Source organism: Macaca mulatta, chromosome 6, assembly GCF_049350105.2.
Source record: "Macaca mulatta isolate MMU2019108-1 chromosome 6, T2T-MMU8v2.0, whole genome shotgun sequence".
NCBI lineage: Eukaryota > Metazoa > Chordata > Mammalia > Primates > Cercopithecidae > Macaca > Macaca mulatta.
In genome coordinates, this window is record NC_133411.1 from 180,920,500 (window position 1) to 180,939,793 (window position 19,294).

Below are 19,294 nucleotides of genomic sequence, written 5' to 3' on the forward strand. Positions count from 1 at the left end.
TCAACTCTAAATAGATGCTGAGATAGGTATGTATATTATAACGCCCCAGAGCAACCATTAAACACACACACACACACACAAACACACACACAAAGATAAACTAATTCGTGAAGTTAAAAATATTCAAATACTCCAAAAGGAGGTAGGAAAACGGGGAAGAGAGGAACAAAAACCAAAGGAGACAAAACAGGTAATAATTTAATTAAATATAAATGGCATAAACACGTCTATTAAAAAACAAAGATTTTCAGATGGGATTAAAAAAAATGAAAGCACAACTATATGCTGTCAACAAGAAATGCATGTTAAATATAAAGATTTAGATAGGTTAAATTGAAAGGACAGGAAAAGATACTGTATGCAAATACTTATCAAAAGAAAGTAGGATTGGCTATTGATTAGACAAGGCAGACTTCAGAACAAGGAATATATTATCAGGAATAATGATGGGCATTATATAATCATAAAAGGAAGAGTCAGTTCACTAAGAAAGTATGACTATTTTAGGCTTAGCTAAAGTCTAGGAGGCTGAGGAGGATCACTTGAGCCCAGGGGTTTGAGGGCAGTGTGGGCAACACAGTGAGACTTCCACTGCAAAAAACATAAACAAATAAATAAAGAAAAGAAAATGTGACTATTTAAAATAACAAAATAATTTCAAAAGTGTGAAACAAAAGCTGACAGAACTGAATGAGAAATAGACAAATCCACAATTACAGTTGGAGATGTTAACATTCCTTTCTTGGTAGCCAGTAGAACAAGTAGTCAGAAAATCAGTAAGAATACAGAAGACCTGAACAATACTATCAATTAACTTGACCTCCTTGACGTTTATAGAATACTCCACTCAACAGCAGCAGAATACACATCCTTTTCAAGTGCACATGGAACACTCAGTAACACAGACCACATCCCAGACCATAAAACAAGCCATAATACATTTTTAAAAATTGAAATCTTAAAAAATATATGGGCCGGGCGTGGTGGCTCACGCCTGTAATCCCAGTACTTTGGGAGGCTGAGGCATGTGGATCACCTGGGGTCAAGAGTTCAAGACCAGCCTGGTCAACATGGTGAAACCCCGACTCTACTAAAAATACAAAAATTAGCTGGGTGTTGTGGCATGTGCCTGTAATCCCAGCTACTTGGGGGGCTGAGGCAGGAGAATCACTTGAACCCAGGAGGCAGAGGTTGCAGTGAGCCAAGATCATGCCATTGTACTCCAGTCTGGGCAACAAAAGCAAAATTCCATCTCAAAAAAAAAATAATAATATATATATGTAATATATATATGTTATTTGATTTGATCATAATGAAATCAAAGTAAAAAATAAGAGAAAGATATGAGAGCCCCAAAACATTTTAAAATTAAACAACAAGATTTTAAATAACCTGGGTCAAAGAGGAAGTTGCAAAGGAAATTAAAAAGTAATTGGTATTGAATAAAAATGAAAATACAACATATAAAGATTTGTGGAATGAAGTTAAAACACTGCCCCATTTATAGCATTAAGTGAAATTTATGGCATTAAGTGCTTAAAGAATAGTCTCAAATCAATGTTCTAAATGAGCTTCTACATTAAGAAACCATAAAAAGAAGAGCAATTTAAACCCAAGCCTAATATAACAGCAGAAATCAATAACATTGAAAAGAAAAATCAATGAAACCAAAAGTTGGTTCTTTGAAAAGGTCAAAAAAATTAATAAACAATTAGACTGACAGGGAAAGAGGAGGAGAGGAAAAGGAGGAGGAGAAGAAGATGACAATACAAAATACCAGTATGAGGGATGAAAGAAAGAACATCACTACAGATGCTACAGGCATTCAAAGGATAGTCAGGAAATATTTAATGCCAATAAATTTGAGCATTAAAATGAAATCTACAAATTCCTTGAAAGACAGAAGCTACTAAAGCTTACTTAAGAAGAAACAGGCCAGGCGCGGTGGCTCATGCCCGTATCCCAGCACTTTGGGAAGCTGAGGCAGGTGGATCGCCTGAGGTCAGGAGTTTAAGACCATCCTGGCTAACATGGTGAGAGCCCGTGTCTACTAAAAATACAAAAAAATTAGCCGGGCGTGGTGGCACGCACCTGTAATCCCAGCTACTCAGGAGGCTGAGGCAGGAGAATCGCTTGAACCTGGGAGGCAGAGGTTGTAGTGAGCTGAGATTTTACCACTGCACTCCAGCCTGGGCGACAGAGTGAGACTCTCTCAAAAAAATAAAAGAAAAAAGAAATAGGTATTGGAAGGCCATACATGTAACAAGGAAAAGTTAAAAAATAAAAAAAAATTAAAAAGAAGAAATAGGTAACTAAAACTGAGGCAGGATAGGTAGTCAAAAAAAATGACCAGGTTCTCTGGACACAGCAACTATGGGGACCATACAGTCAACACCATAAGCCTCAGCATTCTCATTGTAATTGAGCTCATTCAAGCACAGCTATCTTCAGTAGGGAATTTTCCCTGTAGAGAGCATGCACATTTTGATTTTACCTGTCCTCAGACTGACTCTTTGTTCATTATTAATAGTAAAAAACACACCCCGGGTAGAGATTTAAGATGCTAATGAGACAGTGACATACGAACAAGCAGGTACAGCTACTGCACATGCGCACCCAGAGGACCACACAGAACATGCTTCCTGGCAGCACCTCTTCCCACCTACTTATGAGTCATCATGTAAGACTCCCATTAAAAGAGTCTCCCTAGTACCAGTCTTTGCTGTCTCATCCTTACAAGCAGCCCACTCTGAATTCTCTCTCTCTCAGGGTGTACTGTCTATTCCATACCTAACTTTCAAAATACTAGTTTTCTTTTGCAATAAACGACTCTATGCTGCAGCTCCTTTGCTGTGTGTCTCATGTTTAAATTCCTTAAAGCCAAGAAGACAAGAATCGAGGTATCACAACAGCTGTCAACGAAACCAGATCAACATCCCTTATGACCACAGACCCCAAAATCCTCACCAAAATGTCAGCAAATTGAGTCCAGTAATATAGAAAAAGGAAAATATACAATAACCAAGTGGTTCTTACCCCAAAAAGGCAAAGCTGATGCAATATTTTAAAATCAAGCAATATAATTTATATCAACAGACTAACAGAAGAAAAACCATATGATTATATCAATTGATGCATGAAGCTCATTTGATAAAATTCAACACCTATTCATAATAAAATCGATTAGCATACTAGGAATAGGAGACTTTAAAAAAATGTTTTTCTTTTCTTTCTTTTCTGATACGGAGTCTCGCTCTGTCACCCAGGCTGGAGTGCAGTGGCGTAATCTCAGCTCACTGCAAGCTCCGCCTCCCAGGTTCACGCCATTCTCCTGCTTCAGCCTCCCGAGTAGCTGGGACTACAGGCGCCCGCCGCCACACCCAGCTAATTTTTTGTATTTTTAGTAGAGACGGGGTTTCACCGTGTTAGCCAGGATGGTCTTGATCTCCTGACCCTGTGATCCACCTACCTCGGCCTCCCAAAGTGCTGGGATTACAGGCGTGAGCCACCGCGCCCAGCCTCTTTTCTTTCTTTTTAACCTCAGCTTCTGCGTCTGTAGAAAGAGACTTTCTTAATCCGATGAGGGCAGCAATAAAAAGCGCTATTGCTAACATCATACTTAATGATGAAATATTGAATGCCTTCCCCTTAAAATGGGGAACAAGGCAAAGAAGTCCTCTCTACTATTCCTATTCAACATCCTGCTGGAGGTCCTGGCTAGCACAATAAAGCAATAAAAAAATAAAAAGCGCCGGGTGCGGAGGCTCATGCCTGTAATCCCAGCACTTTGGAAGGCCGAGGCAGGTGGATCACTTGAGGTCAGGAGATCGAGACCATCCTGGCTAACACGGTGAAACCCTGTCTCTACTGAAAATACAAAAAATCAGCTGGGCGTGGTGGCGGGCGCCTGTTGTCCCAGCTACTAGGGAGGCTGAGGCAGGAGAATGGCGTGAATCTGGGAGGCGGAGCTTGCTTGCAGTGAGCCGAGATTGTGCCAGTGCACTCCAGTCTGGGCAACAAGAGCAAAACTGTATCTCAAAATAAATAAATAAAATAAAATAAAATAAAATAAAATAAATACTTACGGGTAGCAAGTGAGCACACAAAAAGATACTCAAATCATTAGTTGTTAGTGAAATGTGAATTAAAAACCACAATGAAACACCACTTCACACCCATCAGAATGGCTAAAAAACCTGACAGTTGCAAGTGCTGATGAGAACATGGAGCAACTGGAACTCTTGCACCTTGTTGTGATGTAAAATGATCCAGCCCTTTTTGGAACAGTCTGGCAGTCTCTCATAAAGTCAAACGTGCACTTAGCATCTGACCCCAAAATCCCAGCAGCTGTTCTTCATTGTCTCTTCTTTCAATTCTTGGATTTTTTTTTTCATGGTCTTAGATTTGTAATCTGAATCCTTCTCCTAGGTTCTTTGGCCTTAATGGTCGTAGATCAGGGTTTTGCAACTTCAGCACTACTGACCTTGTGGGTGGAGAATTCTTTATTGTGGGGGCTGCCCTGTGCATTCGTTGTGGGGGTTGTCCTGTGCATTTTAGGAAGTTAGCAGCATCCCTGGCTTCTACCTGCTCAATGCCAGTAGCACCTCTCCCTTGTTTCCCCAGTGCTGACAACCAAAATGTTTCTAGATATTGCCAATTGGCTGCCCCTATGGAACAAAGCAGTCCCTGGTTGACGATCATTGTCTTAGAAGTCCTAGTAAAATATCTAAAATCTTATTTGTGCCACTTCTGCTTCCACATCAAAGGGTCGCCTTGGAGATGCTATATAACCCTAGTTCAGCATCTGGCTGTGGTGTCTGCCAAAATGCCTTTCGACAGCACCATCTCAGGCATCATACAATTTAAAGGCCTCATGAGCTTAAAACTGTGCTGTTTCAAGCATGATTTCTTGATTTTCCAGGACAGAAGATTAGAAGCAGCAGTTTAGTAAAGGATTTCTGCCAAAGGCACCGAAAACACTAAGAAACGTCACACCATTGACCACGGAGGGCGAAGGCAAAGGAACAGTAAAAGTAGAGTCACATGGGGCCACTTGACAAAGGGGCACAGGACTTCCATCCATCGGTATCCCCCGAGGACATTCACGTACCAGCACTGCTCTCCCGCTGAGATCTACTGAGAGGCAGGGGCAGGGGAACTGCATTCTGCTGGATGTCGGAAAACCTGCATTCTAGTCCAGCTACGTGTCTTCAGAAAAGTTATTGAACTCGTTAGAGTTCCTTATTTTCTCATCAGGAAAAACAATCTGGCTTTCGACTAAAATTTCTTTAGGGATCCTTTGAGGGTTACAATTCTGTGGTGTTATGGAGATCCAAACTATTTAATAGCTACATTCTGTTTAATGAGCTTTGCCTGGGAAGGCAGGGAAACAGAGTTCTGGAAAGATTTCCTTCAAGACTGGTTAGGTTTGTTTTCCGATTTCAGTGATCTAAGGAGTTACAACTGTCAAGCCAGTTTCTCATGGATGCTGAAGATTACTGGGTTTATAGGAACTGAGTAGCAGACCATCAAGTCCCTTCTTACAGAGTGTGAGAATGTATCCACATTAATTGTATATGCATATATGCATATATACAGGAAGATGTAGTAAATTACTTGAAATTGACATGAATGGCCGGGTGTGGTGGCTCACGCCTGTGGCTCCCAGCACTTTGGGAGGCCAAGGTGGGCGGATCACGAGGTCAGGAGATTGAGACCATCCTGGTTAACACAGTGAAACCCCATCTCTACTAAAAATATAAAAAATTAGCCAGGCATGGTGGCGGGTGCCTGTAGTTCCAGCTACTCGGGAGGCTGGGGCAGGAGAATGGCGTGAACCCAGGAGGCAGAGCTTGCAGTGAGCCGAGACAGCGCCACTGCACTCCAGCCTGGGTGACAGAGCAAGCCTCCGTCTCAAAAAAAAAAGAAATTGACATGAAGAATAAATAGGTCCCTGCTCAACTACCTTGCTAATAATTATTTTTCCTATATCCATATCTCCTTACTGAAAAGTGATTAGCATGATAAATATTCCACACCAATTGCTGTAATTCTGAAGAGAGTCCCAGGAGGCTTCTCACATTTTATTTTATTTTATTTTTTTGGTGTGTGTTTTCCATGCCTGAATTTAAATTATGACATGCTCTCTCACACTGAATGGATCGTAGGGAAATGGACAGGTACACTCTTCCTTGCTCCGGGCTGGTTAAAGGAAAGTGCCTGTTGCATCTGTGTATGGTCTCCCTCTCCAGCATCCATGTGTGAATTACTCTGTTGCGGCACTGGAATCGCTGATGCATCTGTAGGAAGTTCAGAGGCTGCTCACCTGGGAGGGCCTCATCCCTTCTAATTTTGTCCTTCACCCCTGCTGCTGCATCCTGACCACTATGTCAAGGGCAATGAGCCAGACCTCCCATTCCTACTTGGAATTCCTACTTCCTCACCCAGCACCTTGCAGCCCTCACAGAGGTGACCTTTGGAATAGAGAAGGAGTTCTTAGGAGCGTGGAGTAGGCAATGGCAAGACAGTGCCATCTGGGATATCTGGGGTTGCCATGGGGCAAAGCCTCTCGCTAGCCTCCTGCCATCGCTATCTGTTACACAAGTAAGCAGCAGAATCAAAGCAAGCAAGTTTGTCTACACAAAAGACCAGTACCTGGGACACCATCTTACTAAATGGTGTGAGCCCTGTCCTCCTCAAAAAGCCAAAAGAGTCTGGGTGCAATGGCTCACACCTGTAATCCCAACACTTTGGGAGGCCGAGGCAGGAGGATCACTTGAGGCCAGGAATTCAAGACCAGCCTGGGCAAATAAGTGAGACCCCTATTCCTACAAAAAATTTTTTTTAAAACAGCAGGGTCCCAAATACCCAGGAGGCCTAGGCAGGAGGATCACTTGAGCCCAGGAGTTCAAGGCTGCAGTGACCTGTGATTGCACCACTGCACTCCAGTCTTATCATTTAAAAAAAAAAAAGGCCGGGCGCGGTGGCTCAAGCCTGTAATCCCAGCACTTTGGGAGGCCGAGACGGGCGGATCACGAGGTCAGGAGATCGAGACCATCCTGGCTAACACGGTGAAACCCCGTCTCTACTAAAAAAAATACAAAAAACTAGCCGGGCGAGGTGGCGGGCGCCTGTAGTCCCAGCTACTCGGGAGGCTGAGGCAGGAGAATGGCGTGAACCCAGGAGGCGGAGCTTGCAGTGAGCTGAGATCCGGCCACTGCACTCCAGCCTGGGCGACAGAGCGAGACTCCGTCTCAAAAAAAAAAAAGCCAAAAGAGCAAAGAAGTTAAGCTTTTTCTTTCCATGAAAACTTCTTGAAGAAAAACACCCATAGAAAAAGATATTTTAAAAAACTGAATGTGATTAGAACCCCAGGTGCCAGATCCCACACTCTGCCTCAGCGTTCAGCGGCAGGCTTGAGAGCCTTCCTGGAACCCTGCTGGTGAGGAAGTCCAACTTTGTTAAGGGCACGTTCTGGGAAAGGGTGAGGAGATCTGTGGCTTCCCCCACCCCCTCCTAAACTAGGCAACTTCCTCAGTCGCCTCCTCTCTCTTCCACTCTTACAAGTCCTTATACACACACACATACACACACGAGGTGTGCACATGTGACACGGCACAGAGCCAAGGAGGGAATGGGCATCTACCCAGCTCTTATTCCGAGCAGATACTGGGTCTAACCCTGAATGTACTTCTCATTTAATGCTACAACATCTATGTAAGGACTGGACGTTAACAGGATTATTAAAATAGCACACTCCTGCCTGTGGCCCACTGCCCTGCGTGAGCTGGTCTCTGCCCTACCTGTCTGATTCCACCTTGTGCCAATCTCCCCTTTGCTTCCTAAGCGCCTGCTACATGGATGGTTTTCCAGCTCTTTGAACACTCCAAGCTCTTTCCCCTACCTCAGGGCCTTTGCAGGTGCTGTCCCACCCTCCTAGAAGGTTCTTAGGCCTGCCAGCATCCTTCTGTACTCAGTTTACACGTCAAACACTGAGAGGCTTTCCCAGACCCGTCTAAAGCAGATCTCTCTGGATCTCTAGTCAGCCAGTCTATATGCTTCCCTAGCATGTTGGTAGCTGTTTTATTTATTCAATATTGGACTTTTTGTTTGTTTGTCTGGCTTCTCTGGAAATTAACAAATCCAGGAATGAACAGAATATATATATATTTGAGACGGAGTTTTGCTCTTGCTGAGCAGGCTGGATTGCAATGGTGTGATCTCGGCTCACTGTAACCTCCGCCTCCTGGGTTCGAGCAATTCTCCTGCTCAGCCTCCCGAGTAGCTGGGATTAAGGCACCTGCCATCACGCCCAACTAATTTTTTTGTATTTTTAGTAAAGATGCGGTTTCACCATGTTGGCCAGACTGGTTTTGAACTCCTGACCTCAAGTGATCCGCCCGGCTGGGCCTCCCAAAGTGCTGGGATTACAAGTGTGAGCCACAGCGCCCGGCTGCATTAACATTTTTTTTATCTTGATGACTGAGTTCTTGGGTCCTCTGAAATGTTGTGCAGGTATACCTCATTTTTTCATGCTTCACTTTATTACACTTTGCAGACACTGTGATTTTTACAAATTGAAGGTTTGTGGCAACTCTGTGTCGAGCAAGTCTATCAGCGTCATTTTTCCAAAAGCATGTTCTCACTTCCCGTCCACGTTTTGGTAATTCTCGCAATATTTCACATTTTTTAATTATTATTATCTCTATCATGACGACCTGTGATGAGTGACCTCTGACGTCACTACTGTAATTGTTATAGGGTGCCACGAGCCCATATAAGACAGCAAACGTAATCAATAGATGTTGAATGTGACCTGACTGCTCCACAGACTGGCCTTTCCCCCGTCTCTTCCCCTCTCCTCAGGCCTCCCTATTCTCTGAGACACAACGATATTGAAATGAGGCCAATGAATATCCCGACAATGGCCTCCAAGTGTTCACGTGAAAGCAGGAGTTGCCACGTCTCTCACTTTAAATCAAAAGCTAGAAATGATGAAGCTTAGTGAGAAAGGCATGGAGAAAACTTACTGGGTCAAAAGCTAGGCCTCCTACACCAGACGGTCAGCCAAGTTGTGAATACAAAGGAAAAGTTCTCGAAAGATAAAGGTGCTACTCCAATGAACATGAATGATGAGAAAGCAAAACGGCCTATGCTGAGATCAAGTTTGAGTGATCTGGGTAGAAGATAAACCAGCTACAACACTCCCTTATGCCAAAGCCCAATCCAGGGCAAGGCCCTAACTCTTCAATTCTGTGAAGGCTGAGAGAGGTGAGGAAGCTGAAGAAGAAAGGCTGGAAGCTAGCAGAGGCTGGTTCATGATGTTCAAGAAAAGATGCCAGCTCCGTAACATGGAAGTGCAAGGTACAGCAGCAAGTGCTGACGCAGAAGCTGCAGTGAGTTATCCTGAAGACTTAGCTAAGATCATTGATGAAAGTGGCTGCACTAAACAACAGATTTTCAGTGTAGATGAAACAGCTTTCTCTGGGTAGAAGATGCCATCTAGGACTCTCAAAGCTACAGAGGAGAAGTCAATGCCTGGCTTCAAAGCTTCAAAGGACAGGCTGATTCTCTTGTTAGGGGTTAATGCTGATGATGACTTGAAGTTGAAGCCAATGCTCATTTACCATTTTGAAAATCCTAGGGGCCCTTAAGAATCATGCTAAGTTGGGCGCGGTGGCTCACGCCTGTAATCCCACCACTTTGAGAGGCCGAGGTGGGCAGATCATGAGGTCAGAAGTTTGAGACCAGCCTGGCCAATATGGTGAAACCCCATCTCTACTAAAAATACAAAAATTAGCCAAGTGTGGTGGTGCACGTCTGCAGTCCCAGCTCCTTGGGAGGCTGAGGCAGAACGACTGCTTGAACCCAGGAGGCAGAGGTTGCAGTGAGCCGAGACTGCACCACTGCACTCCAGCCTGGGTGACAGAGCAAGACTCCATCTCCAAAAAAAAAAAAAAAAAAAATCAGGCTAAATCTACTCTGCCTGTGCTCTAAAAATGGAGCCACAAAGCCCAGGTGACAGCACATCTGTGCACAGCATGGTTTACTGAATACTGACTGGCTTTATTTTTTATCCACTTTATTGCAGGGGTATGGAACCAAACCCGCGGTATCTCCGAGGTACATCTGTGCTTAAGGTGACTGCCTCAGCTGCTCAGCTGGCCAGGAGCCCTGGCTCCCAGAGGCAGCTGCCCACGGCCTCTGGGACGCCCCAAATGTCATGCCCACCATGGTAAAGCCTGGAATCTGGGCTCTGAGGTCCTGAGGACCACCCTCAGAGGCTGCTCATCCACTGCTCCCAGCTGGGAGACTGGGCACAGCCTGCCCTGGTGTTCCTGCTTGTCTCCGTCCTCCACAAAGGGAGGCATGGGCTGTTCTTTGATGCCCAGATGCCTCTCGCAGAGCAGCCCATGAGATGTGCCTCAGGACCAGACTCCTCCTTCCACCCTCCCCTTCCCCTTCCAACTCGGGGAGAAGGAGGAGGTAGAGAGGGTGGAGCGTAGAGGGCATGCTGTATGTGCCCACCCACCCAGCACCCACCAGCCCTTCTGGGAACAGCATCTCAAATTCCCCTGGGCCACCAGCCCTTCCTTATTCCCTGCTCTTTCTCGGCAGGGGTTGCTAAGCTGGGAGGATGTAAAGGAAGCTGCCTGAGGCCACACAGTGAGGGCCTGCCCTAAGCCACAGCAACACAGAGGAAAGCAGAGTTCACAGGATGGAGAAGTGGCTCCTCATGGCACAGCTCGGGCACACAGATCCAGCCTCACCTGCTCCCGAGCTCTTTAGCCACACCCCTTTGTTGCCAAGGTGAGGTTGAGCTGGGGCCATGATCACTTGCAACCAAGAAGGCCCTAATACTCCGAGCTGCCCCTGCCCCCACCCAGCACATACTCACCTCTTTCTTCATCAGTTTGAGCTGCTCTTGGAACCTGGCGTAGTCCCGATCCTGCTCCAGGCGGATCCGCTTGGCCTCTTCCCGGCGGCGTACGGCATGGTCTTGCTCCATCTTCTCCACTTGCTGCTTCTGCTGACGCTCCAGGTTCTCTAATTCCACGTCAAAGAACTTCTTCTTGGCCTGAAAGGAGCAGAAATTCCGAGAAATTCAGCAAAGTCACTTTGTACCTAGAAGGGACATGGGGATTGGGATGGGGAGAACTCGGAGCCTGTGATCAGACCTAGGCTTGAATCCCAGCTCCACCACCCGCTTGCTGTGTGACCCGGGGCAAGTTGCTTGGCCCGAGTCTCCATTTCCTCATCTGCAAACGGGAGACCAGACCATGTGTTGTTGCACGGTGCTCAGTAAAGGTTATTTGCCCTCTGGAGATCCTCCCGTGGGACTCGGGATCACTGTGACCTTCACGGGGTTCTGTGTTAACAAGTCACCGCCTAACAAGATCAGGAAGCCTCCAGGAATTGGGCAATTGTTGTGAATTACTCTTCACTACCCAATCATTCCCACTATGTAGCTTCCTCTGAGAGAACACACAGAGGCAAGAAGCCCTCCAGGGTCCCATCTTTTCTCGCACTCACGTTGATTTCCTGTTCAAAACGTTTGTGCATTTGCTCCAGCTGCAGCTCGTGCTTGTTACTCAGCTGGGTCTGGTTCCGATGCTCTTCCTTCTGGAGCAGCCGAAGCTCTCGGAGTTCCTGGCGCCTGAAAGGTTAAAGGATACAGATATGTCACAGTAAGAAACTGGCCTCAGGGATCACAATATTTGCAGCTTGGAACACTGAGGGTTGGATCATGGAGCAAAATCACACAAGTCTTTGTCATAGGCATGACTAGAACTCAGGCTTCATTTGATATTTATTGACAGACAAAACCTTAATAATCTTAATAAATAAAGAGTACCTACAAATCAATAAAAAGGAACACTATCCTAACCAAAAAAAGTGGCAAAAGAACATGAACAGACATGAAGCAAAAGATAAAAAGAAATTTTAGAATCACCTATATAGATATAAAAGACAAATGAAAAAGAAACCACAATGTCATGATGTAGAAAACATGATGCAGAAAATTTGTGTAGAAACTACATTTTCATGATGTAGAAAATTTGACGGTAGAAACTGGTACATTTCTGGAGGACAATTTGGTCATAAGTTTATGTCTTTTGACACAGTAGTTTCACTTCTGGATACTGATTTTAAAGAAATATTTATCGATGCACAAGACCACTGAATAACAATAGTCAGCCAGGCATGGTGGCTCACACCTGTAATCCCAGCACTTTGGGAGGCCAAAGCAGAAGAATCACCTGAGGTCTGGAGTTTGAGACCAGCCTGGCCAACACAGCGAAACCCCACTTCTACTAAAAATACAAAAATTAGCTGGACATAGTGGCATGCGCCTGTACTCCCAGCTACTCAGGAGGCTGAGGCAGGAGAATCACTTGAACCTGGGAGGTGGAGGTTGTAGTGAGCCGAGATCATGCCACTGCACTCCAGCCTGGGCTACAAGAGCGAAACTCCATCTCAACACCACCACCACAAAAAAAAAAAAAAAAAAAAAGAATATGCAATTATTTAAAATCAATGTTATTTAGTAAAAAATTGGAAGCAAATGTCCATCAATATAGGTCTATGTAAATAAAGTACATTGGTATGATGGAATTCCATACAACTTTAAAAAATTCAAGTTTTAAAAAATGTTTAATTACATAAGGAAACATCTATTAAAAATAAAAATGATTCAGTCAGGCACGGTGGCTCACACCTGTAATTCCAGCACTTTGGGAGGCCAAGGAGGGCGGATCACCTGAGGTCGGAAGTTCAAGACCAACCTGACCAACGTGGAGAACCCCGTCTCTACTAAAAATACAAAATTAGCCAGGCGTGGGGGTGCGTGCCTGTAATCGCGGCTACTCGGGAGGCTGAGGCAGGAGAATCACCTAAACCCGGGAGGCGGAGTCTGTAGTGAGCTGAGATTGTGCCATTGCACTCCAGCCTGGGTAACAAGAGCAAAACTCTGTCTCAAATAATAATAATAATAATATTTATGAACAGATATGGAATAATCTCTAGGTTAAAAAAAAAGCAAGACATTAAAGAATAGGTCTCTTATGCCATCTTATCTGGGAGAAAAAAGGACAACAATAGGCCGGGCGCGGTGGCTCAAGCCTGTAATCCCAGCACTTTGGGAGGCCGAGGCGGGCGGATCACGAGGTCAGGAGATCAAGACCATCCTGGTTAACATGGTGAAACCCCGTCTCTACTAAAAATACAAAAAATTAGCCGGGCGAGGTGGCGGCGCCTGTAGTCCCAGCTACTCGGAGGCTGAGGCAGGAGAATGGCGTGAACCCGGGAGGCGGAGCTTGCAGTGAGCCGAGATCGCGCCACTGCACTCCAGCCTGGGCGACAGAGCGAGACTCCGTCTCAAAAAAAAAAAAAAAAAAAAAAAAGACAACAATATGTGTCTGTACACACATATATGTATTGTTTACTTTTCTAGTATCTCTGGAAGGATTAAACCATAAAACATTAACACAGGAAAGAGAACTGGATTTCTGGTAGGAAAATGAGGGAGGAAAATTTTTCACTGTTTATCTTCTTTCTTTTTTAAAAAAAATTTTGAACCATGATCTTATACAGGTCGAGTATCCTTTACTGAAAAGCCTTGGGACCAAAAGTGTTTTGGGTTTCAGATTTTGTTAGATTTTAGAATATTATACTTACTGAATGAGCAACCCTAATCTGAAAATCTGAAGTCTGAAATGTTCCAGTGAGAATCTGATGTCAGTGCTCAAAAAGTTGCAGATTTTGGAGCATTTTGGATTTTGGATTTTTTGATTTGGGATGTTCAACCTTTATTACCTGCTAAAAAATATATAATAAAAATTTTACATAGGCCATGCTTGGTGGCCCATGCCTATAATCCCAGCACTTTGGGAGGCTGAGTTGGGAGGATCACTTGAGCTCAGGAGTTCGAGAGCAGCCTGGGCAACACAGTGAGACCTCATCTCTGCGCAAAAGACAAAAATTAGCTGGGCGTGGGGGTGCATCTGTGTGGTCCCAGCTACTTAAAAGGCTGAGGCTGGAAGATTACTTGAGCCCAGGAGGTCCAGGCTGCAGTGAGCCATGACTATGCCACTTGCACTCCAGCCTGGGCAACAGAGCAAGATCCTGTGTTAAAAAAAGAAAAAAAATTGACCTAAGCCACATGCCCTAATTTTGTATCTATATTGCCAGTATGTATATGTGTGTACTCACAGAAAAAATATTGGAGGGATAAGCCCCAAGTGTTAACCATGTTTCTTAATGAGCAAATCCATTAAAAATTGCTATGTAGGCCGGGTGCGGTGGCTCACACCTGTAATCCCAGCACTTTGGGAGGCCGAGGTTGGCGGATCATTTGAGGTCAGGAGTTCAAAACCAGCCTGGCCAACATGGTGAAACCCCATCTACTAGAAATACAAAAATTAGCCAGGTGTGGTGCTGCACACCTGTAATCCCAGCTGCTCGGAGGCTGAGGCAGGAGAACAGTGTGAATCTGGGAGGCAGAGGTTGCAGTGAGCCGAGATTGTGCCACTGCACTCTGTCAGACTCTGCTTCAAAAAAAAAAAAAAAAAAGGAAAAAGAAAAAACTGCCACATGTCATTTATATAATCAGAAAAAAAGAAAAAAAATCAAACTACTACAGAAAGAACCTGGGCATCCTGACTGAGCTGGGGGCTCCTGGAGGCCTCTCGGGGTCGGGGTCCATGAGGCCTGTGTCCTAGTCCAGTGCAGCGCCATGCTGATTCCCATGAGGCCACGCTGACCCCAGCGGCCTTCCTCATGGCTCAGAGGGACCATAACTGCTTACAGAACTGCCCCCCAAGAGCAGCACAAGGAGGGGTTGGGCAGTGCAGTGAGGCCAAGCACATTCTCTGGGGTCACAGCACCCGTCTGAATCTAGGCTCAGTCAGCTTTCCAGCTGGGTGACCTCTTGGAGAGTCACTCATCCTCGTGGCACTCATTCCCTCCTCTGCAAAATGAGGCTAACGATCTTTACCTCTTGGGTCCTTTGAGGGATAAATGAGATGACACAGGTCAGGTGCCCACGTGGCACATGACCAGCACTCTGTAAGTGGCAACTGCTCGAATTCTACCAAGGAAGAAGAGGCAATGGCTGCCCTGCCTCTGGGAACAGCCAGAGGTGCTTTCTACAGCCGCAGAGGGAAGACTAAGCCTCCGCTTCTCTGGAAAGCGAGAAGAGAAGAGGCAGTTTTTGAGAGTGTTAATGAGGAAACGGAAATCCTGACTCAAGAGAAACTAAGGTTTAGAGAATTGACAAAAAGCATAAAAAGGAGTACAGAAAGAAGGCAGGCAGCCAGACTCTAGCACTCCCTGGCCCACCTGTGCTCTCAGAAGAAAAGGCAGGCAAGGAGAAGACTGGGACTCAAGGGCAAGGGAACGGCAGAAGCGGTTTTAGGGAGGGACAGGAGGAGCTCTGCCCGGAAGCCTCGTCAGTCTGGGAATGTGATAAATGCTCAACCACATAGTTCAAAAGCCGAGGTGTGACCCAGTTCTCCAAAAATGCCAGGGCTCAGGTATGGCCAGGGGCCTGGGCCAGCAGGGAATGATCAGGGCCAGCCACACCCCTGGCGTCTGGCAGCCTGGCCTGGTTTACAGCTGCTCAGACCTCCAGACCATGGCAGGCAAACGAGAAAACCCTGGTTCCTGACGAGCACCTCTTCACCTCCTCAAGTCTCACCTTTTGACCCTGAGTAGCACACAGCTGCTCTGCTTAGGAGGTGGGTGGGGACCCACAGCCAGGGCCAGAGAGCACTGCTTCTTCATGGGGTGTGGCCAATCTAGAATTCTATCCCTGGGAACTTCAATTGCCCAGAGGGGAGGTGATGAAAACCCACCTCTTGAGGCTGAAGCTCAGAGTCCAGAGTGCCTCTCAGGTGACCATGACAACAGAAGGTGGTGTCATCTGCCAAAACGACCTGTGCCCTAGCCTCCCAATCCACACAGATGACACGTGTGTGTGTGTGTGTGTGTGTGTGTGTGTGTGGGTGTGTGTGTGTGTGGTGTATGCAGATACCACACTAACTAGTGAAAAATCTGTCTTTCCTCCCCCTGTTCCCAGAGGGAGAAGTGATCCAGAACATCTAAAACTACTTTTATTTGGTTTTGGCTTATTTATCTATTTATTTATTTTTATTTTTATTCTGAGACAGAATCTCACTCTGTCGCCCAGGATGGAGTGCAGTGGCATAATCTCGGCTCACTGTAACCTCCGCCTCCTGGATTCAAGTGATTCTCCTGTCTCAGCCTCCCGAGTAACTTTGATTACAGACGCCCGTCACCACGCCTGGCTAATTTTTGAATTTTTAGTATTGACCAGGTTCTGCCATGTTGGCCAGGCTTGTCTCGAACTCCTGACCTCAGGTGATCCATTCGCCTAGGTCTCCCAAAGTGCTAGGATTAAAGGTGTGAGCCAATGCGCCTGGCTTATGCTTTTATTTTTTACAATTTAGTTTTAAAATTTATTTTTGAGAGACAGGGTCTTGCTCTGTTGCCCAGGCTGGAGTGTGGTGGCATGATTGCAGCTCACTGCAGCCTTGACCTCCTAGGCTCAAGTGATACTCCCACTTCAACCTCCCGAGTATCTGGGACTATAGGTATGCGCTCAGCTAATTTTAAAATTTTTTGTAGAGACACTATGTTGCCCAGGATGGTCTCGGATTCCTGGGCTCAAGTAATCCTCTCACTTCAGCCTCCCAAAGTGCTGAAATTATAGGTGTGTGCTGCTGTGCCCAGCTGCATGCTTATGCTTTTAAAAGAATATGAATATTAGGCCGAGCATGGTGGCTCACACCTGTAATTCCAGCACTTTGGGAGGCCGAGGCGGGCGAATCACAAGGTCAAGAGTTCGAGACCAGCCTGGCCAATATGGTGAAACCCCGTCTCTACTAAAAATACAAAAATTAGTGGGGCGTGGTGGTGGGCACCTGTAGTCCCAGCTACTCAGGAGGCTGAGGCAGGAGAATCGCTTGAACCCGGGAGGCAGAGGTTGCACTGAGCTGAGATCGCGCCACTGCACTCCAGCCTGAGCGACACAGCAAGACTCTGTCTCAAAAAATAAAAATAAATAAATAAAATTTTAAAAATTTTAATTCACATGTATAAAAACATGTGATTAATGTTCCAGAAATTTTCTCTACACTAATTATGAATTTACCCTGCAAAGGCCTGGCCCCCAGGGAACTCCGTGGCTCCACGGCGTCCCTAAGTGTTAAGCTCCCCCAACGCCTGCCAGCTACACGGTCCAGTGAAACCTGAAGGAATTCTCACACAGACAGACCCAGTTAGAATCCCAGCTTTACCCCTGCCCAGCTGGAAGACCCGGGGCAAGTGACTTACTTGCCCAGAAACAGTGTTTCCTCCTTTGTTCACAAAATGTGGAAATAGGGTCTCCCGAAGGAGGGCTGCAAGTGGGGGATGAAGAACTGAAAAGTATAAAGACGGATCCCAGCAAACAGCTTCGCCTCACACCTTCCTCCCTGTTCCAATCCTTCACCAGCTCACTGGTTTTGCCTCCAAAATGTAGGTCAAATCTGACCATGTTTTTCCCTCTTCCCGGCCACTGCCCCAGCCTGAGCCCAGAGCCTGCCCAGAGAGTCAAGGTCTCCCTGTCTCCCTCCACCAGCCCCCCTTAAAGAAGCTGAGTAGTTATTACTCAGGGTCTCAGCAACTGCAGTTTCCCTTGGGCTCCCTGAGCTCTCCTCCCCTTATCCTTTAGGCCTGGCTCAGGGGCTTCCCTTGCAGCAGCCTTCCCCACTCCAAGCACTCACCATCATGTCACCTGTTACTTCCTTCATGGCACGTAGGACAATCAGGGATTATCTTGTGTACTGTATGTTGGCCCATTAGGTGTTAAGTTCTACAAGGGCAATGGCCTTATCTATTTGGGTCACCACCTTGTCTCCAACCTGGTGGGTTGGTGGATACATGGATGGATAGATGGATGAATGGTTAGGTAGATAGGTGGAGGGCTGAATGGGTAGATGGGTGGGTGGGTGGATGGATGGGTGACTGGGTGGACAGATGGAAAGGTAGATAGGGAGTAGGTAAATAGATGGATGGATAGATAAATGGATGGAAGAATAAATGGATGGATGGCTGATTGGGTGGATAGATAGATAAACAGATGGATACTTGGGCAGATGGAGGGAAGGATGGAATGGTGAGTGAGTAGATGGATAGGTGGATGGTTAGATGGATAAATGGAAGGTGAGTGAGTGGGTAGATGAATGAGTGGATGACTGGATGGATGGATGAATGGATGGATGGATGGGTGGATGGATGAATGGATGAATGGATGGGTGAACAACTGGGTGGATAGATGGACAGGCAGATAGCTGAGTAGGTGGATAGATGGGTGGATAAATGAATGGAAGGATGGATTAAGTAGATGGGTAGATGAATGGGTGTACAGTTGGATGGATGGATGGAAAGCAGAGTGGGTAGATAGGTGGGTGGGTGGAAGGGTGAGTGGGTGGAAGAGTGGGTAGACAGATGGGTGGATAGATGAATAGATAGATAGGTGAACAGGTAGATAGATGGGTGAATAAATGAAGGGATGGGTGGATAGATAGATGAATGGTTGGATAGATGGGGGAGTGCAGGATCTAAGGCAAAATGAGTTTCCTTTTGTCTCCTTGATTCCCCCACTTCATGCTGTAGACAGACAGCCCTCTCACCAAAAGGGCCAATGCCCACTCCTCTTACCATAGCCCCACCCTCTTACCACCATTGGTGGCCCTTCCCAGGCTTGCCTGAGAAATCTCATCTCCTCATCCTTCTTCTCATCTTCGCTGATGATCTTGGAGGTGGTGATGCTCACCTCCACACCATCCACCACAAATTTGCGTGTCCGCTTGAGGGTTTTTTTGTGCAGCTTCGGGTCCTGGCCAGGGAAAACCATTAGACAAGTCTCAGAATTGCAGCTAAGGACCACCTGCCACGGCAGGTGAGGCCACAGCTCTGCTGGGCCCACAGCTTCAGCACCACCCCCAGAGAGATGTAGCCATCCATCTTCTCTCTTGCCTCAACTTAACCTAGGAGCCGGAGGGTCTGAGCTTATTCCCTTGCCTTTCCCAGGTCTCAGTCTTCGGACACTGTGCTGAGGCCTCCCCCACCTTGCTGCCAGCACCTCTCATGCATCCAGGACATGGTGTCAGAAAGAGCTGCGTTCTAACCCTCACTCCACCACTTACTGGCTCTGTGTCTCCGGGCCAGCTTCTTGTCCTGTCTGAGCCTCAGCTTCCTCACCTGTTCAGGGAGGATAATCACACTACTT

The 19,294-nt window shown here is 46.2% G+C and overlaps 1 protein-coding gene and 1 long non-coding RNA gene across 2 annotated transcripts in view; one reads left to right on the plus strand and one right to left on the minus strand.

Moving 5' to 3' along the window:
- LOC114678969 (uncharacterized) overlaps nt 1–5,626 on the plus strand; it is a 74,791-nt gene extending 69,165 nt beyond the window's left edge. Inside the window, exon 3 of the long non-coding RNA XR_013395001.1 lies at nt 4,922–5,626. This is a non-coding gene — a long non-coding RNA (uncharacterized LOC114678969). The remainder of the gene's footprint in view (nt 1–4,921) is intronic.
- The window catches only part of STK10 (serine/threonine kinase 10), a 151,023-nt gene that overhangs the window by 26,892 nt on the left and 104,837 nt on the right, over nt 1–19,294 (minus strand). The window contains exons 10-12 of the mRNA XM_028849917.2: nt 18,771–18,901; nt 11,533–11,656; nt 10,898–11,077 (exon numbers count right to left, since the gene is read on the minus strand). Coding sequence (XP_028705750.2) covers nt 10,898–11,077; nt 11,533–11,656; nt 18,771–18,901 — 435 coding nt within the window. The remainder of the gene's footprint in view (nt 1–10,897; nt 11,078–11,532; nt 11,657–18,770; nt 18,902–19,294) is intronic.